The sequence below is a fragment of the Curcuma longa genome, chromosome 4, assembly GCF_044706935.1.
Source record: "Curcuma longa cultivar G26 ecotype Majalengka, Jawa Barat chromosome 4, ITB_CL_G26_1.1, whole genome shotgun sequence".
Classification (NCBI taxonomy): Eukaryota; Viridiplantae; Streptophyta; class Magnoliopsida; order Zingiberales; family Zingiberaceae; genus Curcuma; species Curcuma longa.
The window spans coordinates 12,049,783-12,074,361 of NC_133864.1; the positions used below are offsets into that span (position 1 = coordinate 12,049,783).

Genomic DNA, 24,579 nt, shown 5'->3' on the forward strand with positions numbered 1-24,579 from the left:
CATATTTATCATACACACATTTATTGATTATTTAAAATACATATCTATACTATCTTAAATAATTTTTTTTAAAAAAAATCTTAATAAATACAATTCTGATTTCTAATATTCTTATTTTTTAAATCTTATTCATCTCCTTATACATCACACTTATTTTTTTTATCACATGCTTGATTCATAACCAACTACCTTAACATGATATCTAAGACATTATTTTTTTTTATCACATGCTCGATTCATAACCAACCATGATTTCAACGTCATATTCATAACCAACCATGGATGGCGATTGGAACCATCACCCATCCATAAACATTATCCCCAACTGCAATAAGAGAAGACTTCACTGGGCTTCTCATCCTTTGCATACCATCAAAACAGGAAAAAAAATTATCTCTAAATCACGCCTAAGCAGAAAAGCAGAATCCTACATATCGGCATCAGCTTTTATTCGCAACACATTGCTGAATAACAGTCTAGTAGCAGGCTAGACTTAGCACAACAATATACCGGAGAAGAAAGAAAAACAACTCTCAGCATTGTTTAAAGATGATACAGGCAGAGAACAAGATAGGTTACTTAAACAAACACAGGTATTATGGCACTAGAAGGTTACTTTGATACCAAGCAAAGCCATAAGCTGAGAGACGAACTCTGGATGACCAGGCCAAGCAGCGCCAGTGACCAAGTTGCCATCGGTGAAGCAACGATCAATTGGATCTGGTTCCAACCATGTTGCTCCTGCCAATACCACATTGAGCTTCACTGCAGGGTATGCTGTGCACTTCCTTCCCTGCAATACAGAAGTACATGCACCATCAAAGTTAATCTTAACACACTCAAAGACAAGAACACAAAAAAAAAAAAAAAAAGTAAAATGATAGTGTAATGCCTGAACCAAAAAAATAAGAATAGTTTTTCACTATAATTGAAGCATAGATATTGATCGACAACTATAATATCATCCACAAAAAAATGCACTTTGTTGTAAATGAATAGTTGATCGTGCACTCAACAAAGATGACAAAGAAAACTATATGCAACAGTTGAGAAACTGATAGTGTAAAACTCTGAACTGAAGTTGATAATGGTGTCAAGAAAAGGGTTCACTTAGTTTATCAATCTTCCAAACAGTATGTACAACTCTTGGAAGACGCAAGATCTAGTCCTTCGAACCATGTTGACCACGTGTGAAATTTCCCTCCAGACCTAGTCCTCAAACCATGCTGGTCACGTGTGAGTTGATCCTTGCTCCCAGTGAAGAGAGTTGCAAGCCATGCTGGCCTCACACTGACGTCTCCCTCATCATTCTTCTGCAATGTGATCATCCGCAACCACTAGACATCAACCAAAGAACAAGAAGACAATATCAATGTCTGAAGCCCACCTATATTGGGTGCCTGCCGTTGTAGATTTGAATGACTTCTCCGCTGGATTTTATCTCGCTATTTAGTGGACTTGCATGTTATGAACAAACTCATTAAGTGATCTACAACAACAACAACAACAACCAAGCCTTATCCCACTCATTAAGTGATCTAATTGATGTTAATTGCATGTTTGTATTATTGGATGTAGATTTATAGGTGTAGAACCTGTTAATCTATTTTGTTATTAATGATGGACTGATAATAGAATTAGACACAACTATATATAGAGCATGATCCTCGTAGGATTGGATAATTTTTTTTCAATATCTCCGCGCTTCCCATTGGTGAGGAGAATTTGGCCTATGGAAGATTTGCCTGCTTCTTCTTTCAAAGATCAAAATTGAGGACAACACTTAGACAATGGCAAATTCGATGCATTCAAGTTCATTGTCTATTTCGTTTAGTTTAATTGTTGCTGTAGAATTTGATGTTATTAGATCCTATAAATGTTTTCTTTTACAAATTCATTAGGTTGCTAGAATTTTGATTTAAATTCCTGATTGAGAAACCTCCATCAAGTGGTATCAGAGCCAGAGGTCGTTTTATAAATTTTATAGCAATAAAGTTCTAGATTTTCACCGTTTTGGTGAATATGCACATGTTTTGTATTAGATTTTGTTCTAACACGTTAAAATGATGCAATTTCATTGAGATTTGGATATAGAAAGCCTAAGATTTTAAGTTCATCGTGATTTTAAGTTGAGGCTTGTCATAGACTTTTTGATGTCAGAGCATTCGTTGGATCTTTTTTATTATTTTTAATAAATTATTATTTTTAATAATTTTTAGGATTTTTGATAATTAGGGTACTTTTGATAATTTCTATTTTTTGTATTTTAGGATTTTGAGTGCGTTTAAGATATTTTAGATTTTAGAATTTTTTTTCCTTTATTTGCATCTTAGGGTTTTAGGTATATTTAAGTAATTGTTTAGTTGATGTTTAAGAAGAGTTTTTTTAATTTAATAATATTTTCGACAGTGTCGTTTATTTTCTTATTTCCTAGTATTCTTTCGAATCAATAGGTTTTACAAAATTGATTTCAGTATTCGTAGTCAAACCAATGGAATCAATATAGCTCGTAGAATAATCGTTATTCCGTCCGACGTCAGTTAGTATCAGAGCTCTTAAATCCCACGGATGGTCGTTGTAATCGTGATCGTGGTTGTGATAGACAGGTTTCGGTTAAGGAAGCCTCGCACTGTGATCGTAGCACCCGAGACGAGATATTTCAAAATTTATAAAGACAAGCCACAAAGTTATCCCAACGTCTAGTGGCGCGTAAAAGTCGTAAGTTCCTTTATCCCCCGTCTAGTGGCGCAAGAAAAAGTCTTAATTTTCAATCGAGGAGAGATGTCAAAGCGCAAGTTTGATTTTGCGGGATTCGGGATCAACCGCCCTGTCACCTACAACTTCGAGAGAATGTCAACTCCACAGCACCTTTACGCCCCCCTTTCTTCTACGGCAGCAAAGACAACCATGAAGATGTTGACCTCGACAACATCGAGTATTACCAATCCTACTCTCCCGATCGTCCGATCACATGAGGTGTCGGAGACGATGACAATATCGAAATATTTGATGATCCAGTTTATGACGATGATGATGAAGAGGACGAAAACCCTGACAAAGAGGAGATAGACCTAGACGAAGCGTTGATCGAAGACCAAAAGCGCACTTTATCCGACGGCAATCAGCAATCTGGTTTATCTATCGACAAAGCCCCAATCTCCATCGTCTCGCCTGGCATCAACCCAACGCCCTAATTTATTCAACATTCAGATGAGACTATTACTCAATCTTCAACCTCTGCAATTACCAATAAAGAGATTCAAAGTGTCTTTTCTCGACCAAGCGTATTTGATGCAAGTCTGCCAATATCCATGGTAGAAGATGTTATTGGCCTTTACTCTTCTCAATTTTAGATAAATGTCCACTCCAATACATTCTTCAAAGATCACAATCTGGTTGTTGTGGACTATATTACATTAGTTTCAAAGCAAATAACTATTGATTTTATATCTTCACCAGAAATAGAATTCCTAAAAAGTATGAATGGAATGGCCAGAAAAGGTGAAGGTCCCGCTATCGCCATTGACCTCGGAACCACCTACTCTTGCATCGGCGTGTGGCAGCATGATCAGGAGGAAATTATCGCCAACGACCAAGGTAATCGCACAACCCCCTCTTATGTCACATTTACCGACTCCGAATGCCACATCGGAGATGCCACCAAGAATCAAGTCGCCGTGAATCCCATCAATACCGTTTTCAATGACAAGCATTTGATTGGAAGGCGCTTCACCGATAGTTCTGTTTAGAGTGATGACAAGCTCCGACCTTTCAAAGTTGTTTCCTGCCCAGGTGACAAGCCCATGATTGTGGTCAATACACTAAGTGTGTATTGAGCAAGACCATCTGAGAACTGTTCGATTTATACTGACTATATAATCGGACTAAACCTCTGTTACTATAAATGTATATGCTCTTAATCCCTATATAATAACAAACACATGTACTTAATATATATTTCTTTGATTCATCAAGGGTGAGATTTAGTGCGATAAATCAAAAGGCCCGATGAGTTGGGAATTAGTATTATGTACATGGTGTGTTGTTGATTATAGAAGGAAACTGTGTCCTATAATCTAGGTTGATGATGTCCCCTTGAGGAGCTTATAAAGGATTATCATGTAAACCCTGCAGGTGGATTTAATTCCGCATGATAACTAAGGTTGAGTGGTACTACTCTTAGATTAGAAGTTAATTAAATTCGAGTTGTCAGTAACTCATTTAATTGACAGACATACGATATCTTAAACACAGGGAGATTAATGTACTTATAGTAAGAAGGAGCTCATATTGTAATATGAGATTGGTGCAGTAGTTCAATAATAACCCTTTAGTGGTATGAGATATTATTGATGGGCTTGAGTTGGGTGTTCAGGGAGAACACAGGAAGCTCAAGCCCATCAAGAGGCCAAAATCAATTTCTCCTCTAGGTTCCTACTGTAGCCTCTAGATAAAACCTCGTATCCACCTAAGAAAATTATATGAAATTTCCGATAGCAAATTTTAAGAATTTCTGAAATTATTTTTTCGAAGAAAAAATTCTGTTAAGAAATTCCGATTAAAATTTTTGTTACGAAATTATTAATTTTATTTCTTCCGCAGAGACAATAAATTATGATTTTTCTAATCAAATCTGGATAAGATTTGATTTGATTAGAATCATGATTTTATTTCTTCCGCAGAGAAAATTAATTATGATTTTTCTAATCAAATCTGGATAAGATTTAATTTGATTAGAATCATGATTTTATTTCTTCCGCAGAGAAAATTAATTATGATTTTTCTAATCAAATCTGGATAAGATTTGATTTGATTAGAATCATAATTTTATCTCTTCCGCAGACAAAATTAATTATGATTTTTCTAATCAAATCTGGATAAGAAGATTTAATTTGATTATAATCATACCAAATTTTGTGAGATGACTAAGCTATAAAAGAGGAGGCTTGCAAAGGGAAAATAACAACGAGGAAAATTTTTCTCCTCTCCTTGTGCTAGGGCCGGCCACATCTTCCCTCATTGTGAAGGGTCGGCTCCCCTCCTCCCTTTCTCTTCTTCTTTTCTTTAGGGTCGGCGGCCAAGAAGAAGAAGGAAGGAGAAGCAAAAGAGAAGGAAAGAAAGGGTTGGTTCATTGCTTGCTTGCCATTGGAGTGAGGAGACTTGGTGGAATCATCTCGAAGGATCGTTGCCCACACAACGTTCGAGAAGAGGAGAGGAATACAACAGAAGATCGAGAGGTCTTCAACTCCTTCTAGACATCCCGTCAAGAAGAGGTATAATTTATATTTCCGCTTTAATAAATTGTTCTTCTCCATGGATCCTGTAAATCAAACACAAGAGCCCAATGATCTAAATGCGTCGATCAAACTTTGTTTGATTGACTATGAGGGCAACTTAAATCCGTTTCCGGAAAAATTTTTGTTCTGCAAGAATTCACCGGAACGAATTTTCTAGTATTTCCCATCAGATCTGTCATCAAGAATGTTGTTGTCACTGTCCCTGCATACTTCAATAACTCGTAGCGCCAGGCCACAAAGGATGTTGGTGTCATTTCTGATCTTAATGTGATGAGGATTATCAACGAGCCTACTGATGTTGCCATTATGGTCTTGACAAGAAAGCAACTAGTGTGGTTGAGAAGAATGTTCTCACCTTTGATCTTGGCAGTGGTACTATTGATGTCTCTCTTCTCACAATCGAAGAGGGTATCTATGAAGTCAAAGCTACTGTCGATTACACTCATCTCGAAGGTGAGGATTTTGACAATCACATGGTGAACCACTTTGTCCAAGAGTTCGAGAGGAAGAATAGGAAAGACATCAGTGGAAACCCCAGGGCATATAGGAGATTGAGGACTGCTGTGCGAGGGAGGGCCCTCTCCTCAACTGCACTAACCACCACTGAAATCAATTCCTTATACGAGGCATTGTTTTCTACTCCACAATCGCGAGAGGTCGATTTGAGGAACTTAATATGGACTTATTCATGAAGTGTATAGAGCCAGTGGAGAAGTATTTGAGAGACATGAAGATGGACAAAAGCAATGTTCACAATATCATGCTCATCAAAGAATCGATGAGGATTCTCAAAGTCCAACAATTATTAGTAGATTTTGTCGAGTTGATATCAGATGATCTTCCTTCTAGACTACCACCTGATACTCTTCTAAACTCGAGGACGAATTTTTTTTTAAACCTAGGACGATTGATGTAGGAGGATTCGTTGGATCTTTTTTAGAATTTTTAATAAATTATTATTTTTAATAATTTAAGGTTTTGATAATTAGGATATTTTTGATAATTTCTATCTTTTGTATTTTAGGATTTTGAGTCCGTTTAGGATATTTTAGATTTTTGAATTTGTTAAGAATTTTTTCCTTTCTTAGCGTTTTAGGATATTGAGTTTATTTAAGCAATTGTTTAATTGATGTTTAGGATGAGTTTTTTTTATTTAATAATATTTTTGACAATGCTATTTATTTTTTCTATTTCTTGGTATTTTTCCAAATCAGCATGTTTTAGAAGATTGATTCCGACGTTCACAGTCAAACCAACGGAATCAATATAGCCCACAAAATAATCACTATTTCGCGCGACATCACTTTCGAAGTTAAGCGTTTTAAGTATATAATCTAAAATATGAAGAGGAATAAAAAGATAAATGAAGAACACTATATCTCTAGAAAAAGAGGAAATCATGTTTTGATGAACTCTTAGCGAGAGAGGTTTCTCTTTTACAAAAGATAGGTATCTCTTTAAAGCATCTATTTGATAAAAGTAGGCACCTATTTGATAAGAGTCATATCTTGAAAAGAGATGTGCTTATTAAATAATAAAGAATTAATCATTAGATAAAATAAAACAGAATTATATTGTTTGAATTTTGGGTTTTCTAAATCAAAAAAATACCAACAGAATGACTGAGACTTATCATTGAATCTACTATCTCAAAATTTTGAAGATAAAATTGAAAATTTTGTTCAGCTACAGCATGTTAGGCACTGATGATGGCTTTCCTGTTCTTATAAATCAATCTGCCTATACCTTAACCCGATCAACTTTATTTAGTTTAGAGCTTATCTCTAACACATTGCAACCACCAGAATCGAGACAACCTAAGGAGTTCACTATGACGATGATAATGGAGAACTTGACGATTATATCAAATTCACCATTACATTCTAAGAAGAATTCAAGGCATCAGGATAAGAACAAGATAAGGTTCTGTCAATATGACTCAGAATTTATACCTCTATGTGACATAACAAATCAAATGTTAGCTGACCATCTCAAAGCACAAGCGAGAAGGAAATGTAAGAGCAAGGAAATTTGTATTATTTATTGAATACCTTAAATAATGGGGTGAAATTGAAGGCATTACAATATTTGTCTCATTGAAGATCAAGCAAGATAGACTAGATGAACTTAAAAAGTAAAAGCAAAAAAGAATAACAAAATTATATTCCAGGTCCTTGAATCAATTTATTTTATTAGATTGATTTATCTTGAATTAATTTACTTCATTTGCATCACTATGAACATTCACCCTTATTAATCAAAGATGAATCTTCTCGGCATCTTAATAAGTGGTCTCGCAATAAAAGAGAAAAGGGAAACCTAGCCTAGAAATTAGCATCTTTCGGAGAGAGAGAGAGAGAGAGAGAATTAATAGTGATTACCTTGAGAACACCAGCAGCAGCCAATATCTGTTGGCCATGGCAAATTGATGCAACAGGTTTTCTTCCATTCATAAATTCTCTCACCAAAGATATTACTTCCCCATTTAGTGCAAGGTATTCAGGGGCTCGCCCACCAGGTATTACAAGGGCATCATAACTTGATCCATCCAAGCCTTCAAAAGATGCCGTAAGGGAAAAATCATGGCCAGGCTTTTCACTGTAAGTTTGGTCACCCTCAAAGTCATGGATAGCAGTCGGACATTTTTCACCTGCAGCTTTACCCGGACAGACAGCATCAACATCACAACCAAGAGCTTGAAGTGCCTGAAATGGAACCATAACTTCATAGTCCTCCATGTAATCCTGTGAAACAAAATATAGGAACAAGAAATGGGTTAATTCGGGCAATTGGAAAATCAATAACATAGAACCTAAAATAAACAAGGAAAAGGGATCTATTTGAATTTCATTTTGGCAATTGTCCTATTTTCGATGTTAAAATTTGGTGTCTTTTAATTCAGTAGGAGTTAAGGAGATTATTGTATTTTTTTTGCTTTACAGTATTTTATTCCTAGTTTAGTTATGGACAAACCTATTAAAGTGGTTTCATCTATGCATTTTTTATTAATCTCTATGTGAGATTCTTTTTTCTTCTCATTGTGAGATAGTTAACCCAGTGCGTTATGTCTGTGTGACTTTTGGTTAGGTTAGGTGCTGCATCACTTGATTGCAACAACCTTCTAAGTTCAGATGACAATTAGGATAGCCTCATGAGTAATGGTGTCTAGACAATAAATTCAATACCATTATCTCCAACCTACTAGCATTTCTTATTTTCCTAACCCAAATTTTAGCTTTAATCAAATAGCTCAAGCAGTACCAACCAGGTTACCAGGGTGATTTTAAGCCAAAGTATTAAATAGTGTCAGATACTAATCTGATTCAAGTTGCTTGATCTGCAACTAATTATGTGGTTATTCAAAATATAGATCACCATGTCCCATCCACCAAAAAAAATTTGCACACCACACTACAACAAACTACACTGTGGAAGATATTAATCGAGAAGGCATAAAAACTATGTTGTGCACATACCCCACAAAGAAACAGAATTCGCTTATTTGAACCTGTTATTGAGCCTCCTAATGCTTGGACGAAAAGACGGATAAACTCAGGGTGACTGTCATATGTTGCTCCTGTTATAAGATTATCATGAGAGACACATTTTGCCATTGTTTCTGGTTCCACCCAGTGGGCACCAGCTGCAACAAGAGCAGGTTTGACCGCAGGGAAGGCTGTGCATTGTCTGTCTTTAACCACATCTGCAGCTGCTAAAATCAACTGTCCATGGCAAATAGATGCAATTGTCTTGGCAGAATCATGGAATTTGGATACTAACTTCACAACCACATCATCCATTGCAAGATATTCTGGTGCTCTACCTCCAGGAATAATTAGCCCATCATATTTGCTTACTTCAATTTCGTCGAATGTTGCATTAAGTGTGAAATTGTGACCTCTTGATTCAGAATACGTCTGCAACCATGGCATTGTTGACATTATTGAAAACAACAAGAGCTTTATACCACATTTCAACAAAGAAATTAAACTTCTCTATCAAGAAAAAAAAGGAGAAAAAAAATCTACGGCAGTTTAGGTATGTTTGTTTGTCCACATTACAAATATTAACAGTACGAGACAAATTCTCAATTTAAAGATTGAAAGGATTAAATTAGTACTAATATCATACGGAGCATACCATACATAATAAACAATCTAAAAATGTAAAACTAAGTATTCCCTCGATAACTCTTGTGACATAGGTGTCCATACTTACATCAATTGAAACTCCTCCTGCAAGTGCATCTAGTGGTTAGCATTTAATAACAATTTAGGAGTAGGGGTTGCCATGTTTACCTCAATGAACAGAAATTAGCAGTCAGTACATATTCAAGTTTGAAGTAACATGCTAGCTTTAGTGATATAAAACAGTCGATCCAAAAACTAGGCAGCAATACTATAGCAAATAGATGACATGAACCCAAGTACAAAATGATCCTGTGCAACCAATTTTAGGATGTTATTAAAGGAACTTCAGCATCAAAGACCCAAAGCATGACAAGCACAGATTATGGATCTTATAAATCAATAATTACCTGGTGACGAGAAAGTTGATGGACAGCAGTGCGGCACACTTCACCAGCCTTCTTACCCGGGCAAACTGCATCAACAACAACTCCATATGCTTGAAGTGCTTGAAATGGCACCATAACCTAGAGAAATGAATGATCAGTTGTCAATGTTGTGATTTGGTCAAAGTATTGGAAGATTCTCCCAAGAAACCAATGATCAGTGAAGGAAGTACCTCATAATCCTCCACATAGTCACCACACAGTATCAAAACTCTCTTCGCCATTTCCCACCACCTCTATTCCTCTTTGTCAGTGAAACAAACAAAAATTAAAAACAAAATCTAATTTTTTTTAAATACTAGGTTGACGACTGAGTGTATAAATCATGAAGGTTCATTCACCTGACCATGGAATTATTGTGAAAATGAAAGAACAGTTTGACATGAGTTGATCATGGTGTCATGAATCAACCAGTGACATCACAAGTGTCATAAATCGCCATTATTTATCAAACATACAGATCATTATGAAATATGAAAAATGGGCAAAAAAAATTTTTTTTTTTTTTTTTGGGGGGGGGGGGGGGGGGGGGGGGGGGTACTAAAAAATACCCAAAATTCAAGGAAAAATAAACCAGAAATTCTATCAAACATTTCAAAAACTAGTTTTAAATATACCGTCAAGATTATTCATATGTGCCTTACTAAGATACTAGATTGGAAATTTTACTCAAAATGAAAAAAAAAAAAACTTACAAGCTCACTAGATTCATCTTATGACATTTAATATAAGCTATTTTCATTTAGTTTGGAACATAAATTTTGATTTACTTTATGGTTTTTGGTTTTTGAAAGATATTACTTGACTGAGTGAAGCAAATAAGTAGGATAAAAAAGGTGTTTGGTGAGTAATCTTGGCAGTAGAAAAATGGGGGGCACATTGTACAGAAGACATGTCAGAACAAGCCACGGATATGGGGCTTAAGGTAGGAAAAGGATTATAGAATTAAATGAAGAGTTATACACTCACAGGATTAGATGAACTACAATCTATACATAAGTGTCAAATAATCTCGAGGATTCATTTATTATTCTTGAGTATTCTTGAGGATTCATTTATTATTCTTGTACTTTAGAGTGATTATCTATGTCAATAAATTCTACATGTAGTTTACATTGTACAATCGAACAATTGCAAAGACTTTTCTAGAAACAAACGCCATGTACATATTTTTGTAACGCATTTTTGTACATTACTAGTCATTAGATCATTTGCTCTTCGTGTCGGTCTTACTTTAACTTGAGTAACAGAGTCAATTAGCAAGTAAACATCCAATTTCAAGTGCAATTCGATGCAGCATCAAACAGAAGAAAACAAAAAAGGAAAACATTCAATTTTAACAGATAAACAGAATCTCGGAATGAAGATCCAGGATCCAAGAATCGCGATCACATTTGAATAGTTTGCCACGCTTAAGATCTGCAACTATCCGGACTTAATCATGCGCAGGATAAGAATTTTGTGTATGAGATTCTTAACTGAAAAGGGAATCGAGTGTGAAACGCTCGAACTACGTTGTGTTGGGCAGCCGGAGACTGGTCGGCGTAGACGGCAGCAGGGTGGGCGGCTTGTGCGGCGGAAGGAGCTGGAAAGTGAAAGAGGGAGCGGAAGAAACAAAGCTTGAGGGTTAGGGAGAAGTAGAAACAAAGAGGTCCACCGCCTCGACGGCCGCACGACGAGTCGACATGCTTAGGCGATGGTGTGATATATATTTTTAAAAGGAATAAAAAAATTTTGTGGTATATAATAAGAGAGGAAAGATATTATACGAGCTTACTGAATCCATTTAAATTGTTATTAATATTAATAATATTATTATTTATAATCCAGATATCTAGATTTTCAAATCGATAGATTTTTTTCGACCATCAAAATAATTCGATTTTTATATATTATTGCAGAGTTTATGAATTTTGAGACTTTGTATAAGGCAATGCAGTCAACTCTGATGAAGCCGTCTGATTACACCCCAACGATGATGATTATTGGGTAAAAATTAAAAGAATAAAGTAATATAAATTTTTTCATTGCTGCTTAAAATATTTATAAATCTAAAGATCAGCATAAAAAATATAATAATAATAATAATAATAATAATAATAATAATTAAAGTTATATAAATTAGGTAAGGTTATCCGCAAATTATAATCCACCCAATTCAAAATAATAGTCACTTAACTTTGATAATTTTTCTTCTTAATTTTTAAATTTGATATTTTGATTAGATAGACGACGTGCACTAATGTGACCAAATGAATTAGTTGTTTTAGACTAAACTATTATATGTTTTAGACTTTGACCATTATATGTTTATTAAATTTGTTTAAACAATTGCTTACTTTTTTTAGATGCGAATATAAATTTGAAGGTTATTATGGTGACTCATGCCCAAACTGAGACCAAGTCTTCGGAAATAACCACTGATTTCCCAGTTGTTTTTTTCCTTAATATTCTCGTTGCCCTTGCTTATTTCTGATCAGTTATTCATTAAAGAGCAGACCCACTGATTAATTCCACGTTGACTAGTTCATTAATTATTAGCGGGAAATAACCAAGCACCAGGTTCCCTTGGTCAACGCCTCAGCAATGCAAAATAGAAAGTAAGGGGGGTCAACCGAGACGTGATCCGTCACAGAGTGCCGGCGAGGCTGTTGACCAAGCCAAGTGCGTTACTGGTGTACTTCTTCACGTGCCATAACCGCCGGGTCACGTCTGTCTTCGCTCGACTTCCGGTGGCCACCTCCTCGAACCCGTCGGCGCACGTCTCCTCGTCGCTGAGCACCGCGCTCATCCACGTCTGCGCGTTGGACACCCGCCATGCCGCATCCGCTGACCCCGCCGCCCGGCCCTCCACCAACCCGCGCAGCTCCCCCTCGGTCTTCCTTGTCAGGTCGGACGCGTCTCCAAGGGTCTCTGCGCAGTCGCCCAGCGCCGCCGCCTCGGGGCAGGCAGCGGTGGTGGCGGATGCGTTGCGAGGGTAGCAGGCCCGGCGGTGGCCGGCTACGCGGGCCATGAGGGAGGCGAGGCGGGAGAGGGTTACGTTGGCGGAGAGGCGGGCGAGCTGGGCCGGGTTCTGCTGGACGGCGCCGGAGTATCCAGCCAGCGAAGTGTAGCAGAGGCCGGGGTACCGCGTGGCGCCGCAGCGACACCGGATGAACTCCGTCGCGTTCTCCCTGGGGGACACCGGCTGCCCGAGGCCGGGAGCGGGCGTCGTGTCGACGGCGAGTGCCAGCGAGACGGCGAGGAAGAGGATGAAAGGGCGAAACCTTTGAGCCATAAGTCTTCTTCTACCGTTTGGCGGCTTCGATTCTTCCAAAACATACATTAATTCTTTAAATAGATCTTCTTCCCTCCTCGAAGATCTTACATATGATGGCTTAATCCATCGTCTCATTTTGACTTAAGTCCCTCAACCGATGACTTGGGCTGTTGCATGCAAACCTAACCTTGGAAAAGTATCAAAGTGCAGTGTGCTTAGTATCAAAGTGCAGTGTTTAAATCAAAAGCAGTTTTGTTATTCTGCTTTAGCATGCAGAAGTGTTTAGCGGATTACATATTTTAGAGAAAAAGAGGTTGGTGAAAGATGTGTGGATAATTTGGTTTAAGGTTCAATGTTTATATAGAAAGAGGGATTGAAGAGGGGGAGGGGAGGGGAGGGAAGCTAGATGAGAAAATAAATGAATGAGAAGGGAAGAAGCTGACAAATTATATTTATTCTTTGTTTGTCGATCTCCTTTTGCTCTGTGTTTATACCTGTCGATCGAGAAGATGGTGGTGGGTGGAGGTGGATGATGACGATGTCACTCTCTTTCCTCTATATATTTCATTCTGCTTTTTAATTAGATGGATCAAGTTAGGTAGAAGATAGGGGCCAAAGGATTTCTCTTTGTTTTCTTTAGCACCTTCTATCAACTAAGTAAATAAGAGTTTTCCTCTATATATTCCATGCAAACGCAGCCTTAAGGATGGATGGATGGATTTAATTGGGGGTGGAAAGATAAGAGTGGGAGAAGAAGAGGGAGAGAAACTGACATGGTAATGTGAGATTATTATTATATTCTATGTGCAATTTGTGAGATTTCCTATTGTCATTCCTCTCCCCCTAAAACAATTAATCAATCATTGAATCTTGCTAAGATACAATTTTGAAGACCTTCAATATATAATTATAACGTCTAAACAGCCGTTGTGGATTATATCCAATCACAAGAAGCATTTGATCTTGATGGATCAATATGAACACACGAACTTAAGTCAACTCAAGGCCGCTTTTATCTATCACACCATGCAGTGACAAGTGCCATGTCGTGTCTGTTTGAGATAGTTCGTTTGGTGCATGAGCATTTCAACAAAGACTTTAATCAACTATTAAATAATAAATAATATCCCAATAATAATCTTGACAATGTCAAAGTATTCGGACTTGTGATTTAATATTTTATGATCAAAAGTTTTCCCTATAGTCGTTATGTTGAAAACTTGAAATGACCATAATCTTATTGATTAAAGAGCAAATTTATATCATCCCAGGTTATAGTGCAACAATAGGGTGTCTTTGTAGTCTTTCAGTCATCTAAAGATCAAATTTCAATTACGATAAATTGTCAGATGAATTTTTCTTAATAAATAGTTGGCCTAAGAATGTTGGGTGACAGACCACTCGTTTACAAGTGCTTTTCTAATTTACTTTGATGTTTGATGAAATTTTTTTATAGGAGTGGATCAATCACCTTAGGATTAGTTAGTATGAAGGACGGGATATATGATACTAAATAAATAAATGGTAAGACTTTTTCATAATTAATTAAGGAAAGAAAATTTTAGAATGTTGGCTATGAAGTGATGCATTGTTTATGTTTCCCGAATTAAGTTGGATATCTAAATTATAAAAAAAATAATAGTTCAAATTTAATTTAAGACATTATATTTAAAGATTTTGAAAATTTTATAATATTGGACCATTAATATTCATCTATATTTTTTAATTTATTTTCATGATAAAATTATTTTTATAAACTTAAAAAAAACAAATTTAGTATAGTGGTTCTACGCATCGAGCTTTAATTTTTAATTTTGAAACGTGGGGCTGTATTTTTTGCATCAATTGCTACGGTGAAAAGCTTGTGGAAAACTCTTTTTGCCTTAAGAAAGTAGACGTCAACTAAAATTTGTTACATTATCATAATACCCTTACGATACACCATTAAATTTATTATTACTTTTCTTTTTTTTTCAAATATTAATTTATTATTATTAATAAAAAAATATTAATTTATTATTATTATTAAAAAAAATATTAATTTATACTATTATCAGTTAGAGGTCGGTCGATTCTCATGTATAGTATTCGAGATAGGTTTAGGGTTCCTGCTCCAAGTAGCCGACCGAGCTGCGACCACGAAGGTTTTCCAAGTCCTAGGCGTCTGCCTGCGGCAACGGTACTTCTCTTATCGCTCCTCCTCCCTGCTATTTCTTGGTAGTTTGGTCCTGTTCTTGTTGTCCGGCAGCCTAACTTTTGACTCGAATCGATCTCGTCGAGGTTCTTCAGTCATGGCCCATCTCGGTGGTGGCGCTGAAGCTCATGCCCGGTTCAAGCAGTACGAGTATCGTGCTAATTCGAGCCTCGTCCTGACCACCGACTCACGACCCCGAGACACCCATGAACCCACCGGGGAACCTGAGTCCCTGTGGGGGAAGATTGATCCCAAGAGTTTCGGCGATCGTGCATCCCGTGGCAAGCCCCCTGAGCTCGAGGAGAAGCTCAAGAAGTCGAAGAAAAAGAAGGAGCGGGAGACGGCACTCGAGCCGGAGCAAAAGAAGGACAGCAAGCGCCGTCGGCTACAGGAGGAGAGCGTGCTTTCCCTCACGGACGATGCCGTGTACCAACCGAAAACCAAAGAGACTCGTGCAGCTTATGAGGCGCTGCTCAGCGTGATCCAGCTGCAGTTTGGCGGGCAGCCACAGGATATTCTCAGTGGGGCGGCAGATGAAGTATTGGCGGTTTTGAAGAACGAAAAGATAAAAAATCCAGACAAAAAGAAGGAGATTGAGAAGCTCTTGAACTCAATATCCAACCAGGTGTTTGATCAACTTGTTTCCATTGGTAGATTGATTACGGATTACCAGGATGGCAGCTTGGCTGAGTCAGCCACCGCAGATGGTAAAGATGAGGCACTTGATGATACTGGCGTGGCTGTTGAATTTGAAGAGGATGAGGAGGAAGAGGAAAGTGATTATGATCAGGTACTCAGATGCATTAACTTCTTTTAACTTAGGATTTTGTAGTTTTTTTCCCAGATAAAACTTGATTTCTCAATATCCACCATATGAACAGGTACAAGAGGAATCAGAAGATGATGATGATGTTCAGGAACAAAATGCTGGTGCTATGCAGATGGGTGGAATTGATGATGAGGACATTGAAGAAACTAATGAGGGTTTAACTATTAATGTCCAAGACATTGATGCTTACTGGCTTCAGAGGAAGATATCTCAGGCTTATGAAGATATAGATCCACAACAAAGCCAAAAGTTTGCTGAAGAAGTGCTGAAAATACTTGCTGAAGGTGATGATAGGGATGTTGAGAACCGGCTTGTAATGCTGCTGGACTACGACAAGTTTCAGCTTATTAAGTTGTTGCTTCGGAACCGGCTCAAGATAGTTTGGTGTACTCGGTTGGCTAGGGCTGAGGATCAAGACCAGCGAAAGAAGATTGAGGAAGAAATGGCAAATACAGGCCCCAGCCTAGCCACAATCTTGGAGCAGCTGCATGCCACTAGAGCATCAGCAAAGGAGCGTCAAAAGAACTTGGAGAAGAGTATAAGAGAGGAAGCTAGGCGATTGAAAGATGAACATGGTGGTGGAGAGAATGATCGAGATCGGAGGGTTGTTGATACAGTGCATTCCACAGACAGTGGGTGGTTGAAGGGGCAAAGGCAGTTGCTTGACCTTGATAGCATTGCATTCAATCAGGGTGGTCTTTTGATGGCAAACAGGAAGTGTGAACTTCCTCCTGGTTCATATAGAACTCCCCATAAGGGCTATGAGGAAGTTCATGTGCCTGCGCTAAAACAAAAGTCATTTGCTCCTGGAGAGGAACTTGTAAAGATATCAGACTTGCCTGGCTGGGTACAACCTGCATTTGAAGGGATGAAACAGCTGAATAGAGTCCAAAGTAAGGTGTATGAAACTGCTCTTTTTACACCTGAAAATATACTTCTGTGTGCACCTACTGGAGCTGGGAAAACAAATGTTGCTATGCTTACCATTTTACAGCAACTTGGCTTAAATATGAAGGATGGGATCTTAGACACTAGCAAGTTCAAGATTGTTTATGTTGCCCCAATGAAAGCTTTGGTTGCAGAAGTTGTTGGTAACTTGTCACACCGTTTAAAATCTTTTAATATTGTTGTGAAGGAACTTAGTGGAGATCAAAACCTCACACGCCAACAGATTGAAGAAACTCAGATTATTGTTACCACACCAGAGAAGTGGGATATTGTTACAAGAAAATCTGGAGATAGAACCTATACACAACTTGTAAAGCTACTCATAATTGATGAGATTCATCTTCTGCATGATAATCGAGGGCCTGTTCTAGAAAGTATTGTTGCAAGGACAGTAAGACAGATTGAAACGACAAAGGAATTAATTAGATTGGTTGGTTTGTCAGCTACTCTTCCAAATTATGAAGACGTGGCATTGTTTTTACGTGTTCATCCATCAAAAGGGCTTTTCCATTTTGACAATAGTTACAGGCCTTGTCCTCTCGCACAACAATATATTGGCATCACGATCAAGAAACCGTTGCAACGTTTTCAATTGATGAATGAAATATGCTATGAAAAGGTTATGGCTGCTGCAGGAAAGCATCAAGTGCTTATCTTTGTTCATTCAAGGAAGGAAACAGCCAAAACTGCTCGTGCGATACGTGATACTGCCTTGGCTAATGACACATTAAGCCGCTTCTTAAAGGATGACAGTGCAAGCCGTGAAATTCTTCACAGCCAAACTGAATTTGTCAAGAGCAATGATCTTAAAGATCTCCTGCCATACGGATTTGCTATTCATCATGCAGGTATGACAAGAGTTGATCGAGATCTTGTGGAGGAGCTCTTTGCTGATGGCCATGTACAGGTGTTGGTTTCTACTGCTACTCTTGCATGGGGTGTCAATCTTCCAGCACACACAGTCATCATAAAAGGCACACAGATATATAACCCTGAAAAAGGAGCTTGGACTGAACTAAGTCCATTGGATGTCATGCAGATGCTTGGTCGAGCAGGAAGGCCTCAGTATGACTCGTATGGAGAAGGCATTATCTTAACTGGTCACAGTGAACTCCAGTATTATCTCTCCCTTATGAACCAACAATTGCCCATTGAGAGTCAGTTTGTATCCAAATTGGCTGATCAGTTAAATGCAGAGATAGTTTTGGGGACAGTTCAAAATGCCAGAGAAGCATGTACCTGGATAGGGTATACTTACCTTTACATTCGGATGCTTAGAAACCCAACTTTGTATGGTTTGCCAGCTGATATCCTTGATAAAGACAAAACATTAGAGGAAAGAAGAGCTGATCTGGTAAGCACAAATGACAAATGATTTAGTATCTATGGATTTTACGTTCTTTATATTTAACATTTGTTTGCTAATTGCCAATTTTTTGCTGCCTTATTCTACTTAAGGCCAAATGGAATGCTCAAATATTATACCTTGAGGTTTGCTTCGTTATGCAACATCTACTGTTGGAATCAACGTTACCACTTTGATTTAAGTGTGATAAAAGAATATGTGGCACAAGTACAGTAGTGCCTAATATTTGTCTTTGACACTGTAAACGAAGTAAGGATAGATCATACACATTTAATATGCCATGTGTGGTTAGTGGTGATTCACAATATTAATGATATTTAATACTAAGCACCATGAATAAACTAACCTCACGAAGAGTAAAACTCACACATATAGAGAAAAAAGTGGAAATTATTGTTAATTGCAAGATGTTCTTTACTGGACTTTAGATTTCTTTTATAAACCCAACCCTATTGACAAATAGGAAATGAATAACCCAAATAGGGAAATATGTTTGACTGTAATTGGGAATACAGTCATCTTAATTACCAAAAGTGGACAGTTACAACCCTAAATTACTAAATAACTCAATAATTTATTAAATAATAAAAAAACAAATTTAGAATGTAATTGAAAATTCCAGAGTCTCAAATAATTCTTCAATTTATTTTCTTTTCTGCACTAGTGGCTTAGTCAATCACTTCACCACCTACATTTAGAAGGCAAATTGGTTTCTTTGTTTGTGCTGCTCAAGGATTTATTAGATAACTCGTTAAGTTCCTTTGTTTTTCTCCAGTATTGCTTCAGATGGATTGCTAGACTATTAACATTGTATACATCCATAGTGGAGTCTACAATTTGTTTTCCAATCTAAAGGAAGCTAAGACAAACACCTTGTTTTATGCTTCTTTGACAACTTCCTTTGCTCGAAGATGTCATTTCTTAAACTTGACGTTATTATGGAAGAATTGATGGAAATCTTACTTTTATATCAGCTTATTTGCTTTCTTTATTGTTTCCTCATCGTCAATATTTCCTAGTTTTGTTTCTTGTATCTGTCATCTATGAAATACCAATTCTTGGAGGTTTACTCGAATGAATTTTGTGTATCCCTACTCTAATTTCTCATTTCTGCTGGGCTAACATCTTTTGCTTTCATTATTGACTGCATTTGCCTAATACTTCTTTCATATTTCATCCTGTATGTTCTTATTTCTGTGTTATTGTCCTATTTACTGCAGATTCACACTGCTGCAAACATATTGGACAAAAACAATTTAGTCAAATACGACAGAAAGAGTGGGTATTTCCAGGTCACGGATCTGGGAAGAATTGCAAGTTATTATTATATCACTCATGGAACTATCTCTACGTATAATGAGTACTTAAAGCCAACAATGGGTGATATAGAGCTTTTCCGATTATTCTCTCTTAGTGAAGAATTCAAATATGTAACTGTTCGCCAAGATGAGAAGATGGAATTGGCAAAACTGTTGGACCGTGTGCCTATTCCTGTGAAGGAAAGCTTGGAGGAACCTAGTGCAAAAATCAATGTTCTCTTGCAAGCATATATATCACAATTGAAACTTGAGGGACTTTCCTTGGCATCTGATATGGTTTTTATTCAACAGGTATTGTATGTATTTACATACATAATAATAATACTTTTTATCTTGTAAGTTTTTAGCATGATCTCATTTCTTTCCATGAATTAATTTGTTTGTTTTGACAGAGTGCAGGTCGACTCATAAGATCACTGTTTGAGATCGTCTTAAAAAGGGGCTGGGCTTATTTAACTGAAAAAGCTCTTAATCTTTGCAAGATGGTCGACAAGCGTATGTGGAGCGTTCAAACTCCTCTAAGGCAGTTCACTGGTATACCCAATGAAATTCTGATGAAATTAGAAAAGAAGGATTTATCCTGGGAAAGGTATTATGACCTCTCATCCCAGGAGATTGGGGAGTTGATTCGTTTCCCTAAAATGGGTCGGCAGCTTCACAGATGCATACACCAATTGCCAAAATTGAATCTTTTGGCACATGTTCAACCAATCACACGTACTGTCCTGAGTTTTGAATTGACTGTGACACCTGATTTTCAGTGGGATGATGCTGTTCATGGGTATGTGGAATCGTTTTGGGTTATTGTTGAGGATAATGATGGTGAGTATATCCTTCATCATGAATATTTCATGCTTAAGAAGCAATACATGGATGAAGATCATATCCTGAACTTCACTGTTCCCATTTATGAGCCATTGCCACCTCAATATTTCATTCGTGTAGTATCAGATAAGTGGCTTGGTTCTCAAACTGTTTTGCCCGTCTGTTTTAGACACCTAATTCTACCAGAGAAGTACCCCCCAGCCACTGAGTTATTGGATTTGCAGCCTCTACCAGTCACTGCTTTAAGGAATCCTGCATATGAAGCTCTTTATGATGCATTCAAGCATTTCAATCCCATCCAAACACAGGTGTTTACTGTTCTGTACAATACTGATGACAATGTTTTGGTTGCTGCCCCTACAGGCAGTGGGAAAACTATATGTGGTGAGTTTGCATTGCTCCGCAATCATCAGAAAGGTCCTGATAGTATTATGAGAGCTGTGTATATTGCTCCTATTGAGGCTGTCGCAAAAGAAAGGTATCGCGATTGGGAAGAGAAATTTGGAAAGCATCTAGGAATTCGTGTAGTGGAGTTGACTGGAGAGACTGCTACTGACTTGAAGCTGCTTGATAAAGGACAGATTATAATCAGTACTCCAGAGAAATGGGATGCACTCTCTCGCAGATGGAAGCAACGTAAGCAAGTACAGCAGGTTAGCCTCTTCATTGTAGATGAGCTTCATTTAATTGGTGGAGAAATGGGACCCATCTTGGAAATTATCATCTCTAGGATGAGACGTATTGCTAGTCACATTGGTAGCAACATTCGAATTGTAGCACTTTCAGCATCCCTTGCTAATGCTAAAGATCTTGGTGAATGGATAGGTGCTACTTCTCATGGCTTATTCAATTTTCCACCTGGTGTTCGCCCTGTTCCTTTAGAGATACATATTCAAGGTGTGGACATATCGAACTTTGAGGCAAGAATGCAGGCAATGACCAAACCTACATACACTGCTATTGTTCAACACTCGAAGAATGGAAAACCAGCCCTGGTATTTGTACCCACTAGGAAGCATACAAGGCTGACTGCATTAGACCTGTGTACTTACTCAAGCGCTGACAGTGGAGAAAAGCCTGCCTTTCTTCTTGGTTCAGAGGAAGAGATGGAAACTTTCATATCAGGGATCAAGGAAGATACCCTAAAAAGGACTCTCCCTCTAGGTGTGGGTTACTTGCATGAAGGCCTTAGTGACTTTGATCAAGAAGTTGTAAAGCAATTGTTTCTTGGTGGAAGAATTCAAGTGTGTGTTGCCACCAGTTCAATGTGCTGGGGTCAGTCATTGCCAGCCCACTTGGTGGTAGTGATGGGTACTCAATTTTACGATGGACGAGAGAATGCTCATACTGACTATCCGATCACTGATCTGCTGCAGATGATGGGTCATGCCAGCAGACCTATGAAAGATAATTCTGGTATATGTGTCATCTTATGCCATGCTCCCAGGAAAGAGTATTATAAAAAGTTCCTTTTTGAGGCCATCCCAGTAGAGAGCCATTTGCATCATTTCTTGCATGATCATATGAATGCTGAAGTAGTAGTTGGGGTTATAGAGAATAAGCAAGATGCTGTTGATTATCTTACCTGGACCTTCATGTACAGGAGGCTCACTAAGAATCCGAACTACTATAATCTGCAGGGTGTCAGTCATAGGCATCTCTCTGATCACCTTTCTGAACTGGTAGAGAATGTTCTGAGTGACTTAGAAGCAAGCAGATGTGTTGCAATTGAGGAGGATATGTACCTCAAACCCCTGAATCTTGGCTTAATAGCTTCATATTATTACATCAGTTACACCACTATTGAACGATTCAGTTCCTCCATAACTTCCAAAACTAAGATGAAAGGTCTCCTGGATATTTTGGCATCAGCTACAGAGTATGCACAGCTTCCCATCAGACCTGGTGAGGAAGAACTGATTAGAAAGTTGATCAACCATCAGAGGTTTTCCTTTGAGAACCCTAAATGCACTGATCCTCATGTTAAAGCAAATGCTCTACTGCAAGCTCACTTCTCGCGACACACAGTGGTAGGGAACCTTGCAGCAGACCAGCGAGAAGTTCTCCTTTCTGCTCATAGATTGCTTCAAGCTATGGTTGATGTTATATCAAGCAATGGATGGCTAAGCCTTGCCCTATCTGCAATGGAGTTGAGTCAAATGGTCACCCAGGGCATGTGGGATCGGGATTCCACGCTTTTACAAATTCCTCATTTCACGAAGGAGTTGGTTAAGAGATGCCAAGAAAACCCAGGGAGGAGTATTGAGTCTGTTGTTGATCTGTTAGAAATGGAAGATGATCAAAGGCACGAGTTGCTGCAAATGTCAGATTCCCAGTTGCTTGATATTGCTCGATTCTGCAACCGTTACCCTAATATTGACATGGCATATGAAGTACTGGAGGGTGAAGATATTAGGCCTGGGGAAAATGTGACAATGCAGGTTATGCTGGAACGTGACCACGAAGGACGAGCTGATATTGGACCTGTTGATGCTCCAAGGTATCCCAAGCCAAAAGAAGAAGGATGGTGGCTCGTAGTCGGTGATACCGCAACCAATCAGTTGCTGGCCATCAAAAGAGTAGCATTGCAGAGGAAGATAAAAGTCAAGCTCGTCTTCACTGCTCCTTTGGAGGTTGGGGAGAAGAATTTTACCATCTACTTCATGTCTGATTCCTATCTGGGCTGCGATCAGGAGTACAAGTTTGCAATCAATGTCAAAGAAGCTGGAGATGGAAATGCTAGTGACTGAGGCGCTTGTGGAACTCTGATGGTGGGAGCTCCTATTTGAATCTATGGAGCTCCTTTTCATATGTAAGAAGATGGTGGCTACATCCCTTATAACAGGTAAACTTGCATCTTGAATGAAGTAGACGTAGCATTGATCCTGAAGCAGGTATTTGAGACTTGAAATCTGATGCTGCTTGATCTTCCAAATTGCAGTATTTAGGCCTTCCAAATTCTAGTGTTTCGGTTTGGAACTTTAAGATGGAGTTATATATATATTTTAAGTTTTGAAAAGTATTTGTTTTTTAATTTTAGTTTACCAAAAAGTAGTATATAAATTCTGCAGGAACCCTAAATCGTCTTCAAAACCATAGCATTTAAATCTGCCACACTTTAGTATAAATGGTTTGGAATTTTAAAACCTTAGTATTTGGCCTTTCGAACCCCTAGTAATGCATCTGCTTTTGCTAATTATGTGATAGAATCTGATTTAGCCATTTGAGATGACTAAGCCCTTCTAATTGTAACATGAAGCTACTTATCTCTAGGTTTTTTTTTCATACTGACTTTTTAGTACCCATCAATGTACAAACTTTAGGAGTATCTATTGCCTATTGATCCTATTTTGGAGAATCTCATTGAGAACCAAGAAGCAATACCTTCACCAACATAAAGGACTAAGCAATTGTTCTCCTATTTATTTTATGAAAGTCGAACTCTATGACCATTTTGTCAAGATCAAAATTTTATCTTTGAGATGCCTTCTCCAGTTCTTAAATCGACCATTCAATCTTGCAATGCCATGAAGGAAGGGACAATTAGTGCCAATTGTCCCAACTTATTGATTGGATAACTAAATGAGTTAATTATACTGATTAGTAGAGGATTACTTTGAGGAGTTAAATATTAATTTGTCCATATTACTTTAGAGAGATCCATTATAAAATTAAAGGTTAATTTGTGCAAGTAGATGAAGCGAATAAAATAAAAAAAAATCAATCAATGGTTACTAAAAATTTTAATCGAGTAAATTAGAGAAATTATGTAGATATGTTCCTAATTAATGGGTCTCATCAAACAGTAAGTAGATTGGATCTTAATGGATTAGCTATAATTAGCATCATCATGATCTGGATGGATGCTAATTGGGGTGACTCAAAAGTGATGTAAGTATATAAGCTTTCACTAATCCCAATGATCCGTAGCTTTAGATGAAAGAATTCTTGACATAGATCTAATTCCTC

The 24,579-nt window shown here is 37.8% G+C and overlaps 3 protein-coding genes across 3 annotated transcripts; 1 reads left to right on the plus strand and 2 right to left on the minus strand.

Moving 5' to 3' along the window:
• Nucleotides 1-414: 414 nt before the first annotated feature.
• Nucleotides 415-11,565, minus strand: LOC141827838 (protein DJ-1 homolog D). The gene is made up of 6 exons (XM_074715168.1): nt 11,350-11,565; nt 10,044-10,114; nt 9,835-9,951; nt 8,774-9,214; nt 7,679-8,041; nt 415-793 (listed from the first exon to the last, which is right to left on the minus strand). Exons 2-6 carry the CDS (start codon nt 10,092-10,094, stop codon nt 605-607), a joined length of 1,161 nt encoding a protein of 386 aa, XP_074571269.1. The 5' UTR covers nt 10,095-10,114; nt 11,350-11,565; the 3' UTR covers nt 415-604.
• An 840-nt stretch (nt 11,566-12,405) lies between these two features.
• LOC141825967 (pectinesterase inhibitor 9-like) lies at nt 12,406-13,147 on the minus strand. The gene has a single exon (XM_074713231.1). It carries the CDS (start codon nt 13,145-13,147, stop codon nt 12,500-12,502), a length of 648 nt encoding a protein of 215 aa, XP_074569332.1. The 3' UTR covers nt 12,406-12,499.
• Nucleotides 13,148-15,221: 2,074 nt separating this feature from the next.
• On the plus strand, nt 15,222-23,644 carry LOC141826318 (DExH-box ATP-dependent RNA helicase DExH12-like). The gene is made up of 5 exons (XM_074713561.1): nt 15,222-15,308; nt 15,419-16,113; nt 16,205-18,454; nt 19,687-20,076; nt 20,178-23,644. Exons 2-5 carry the CDS (start codon nt 15,421-15,423, stop codon nt 23,358-23,360), a joined length of 6,516 nt encoding a protein of 2,171 aa, XP_074569662.1. The 5' UTR covers nt 15,222-15,308; nt 15,419-15,420; the 3' UTR covers nt 23,361-23,644.
• Nucleotides 23,645-24,579: the final 935 nt, after the last annotated feature.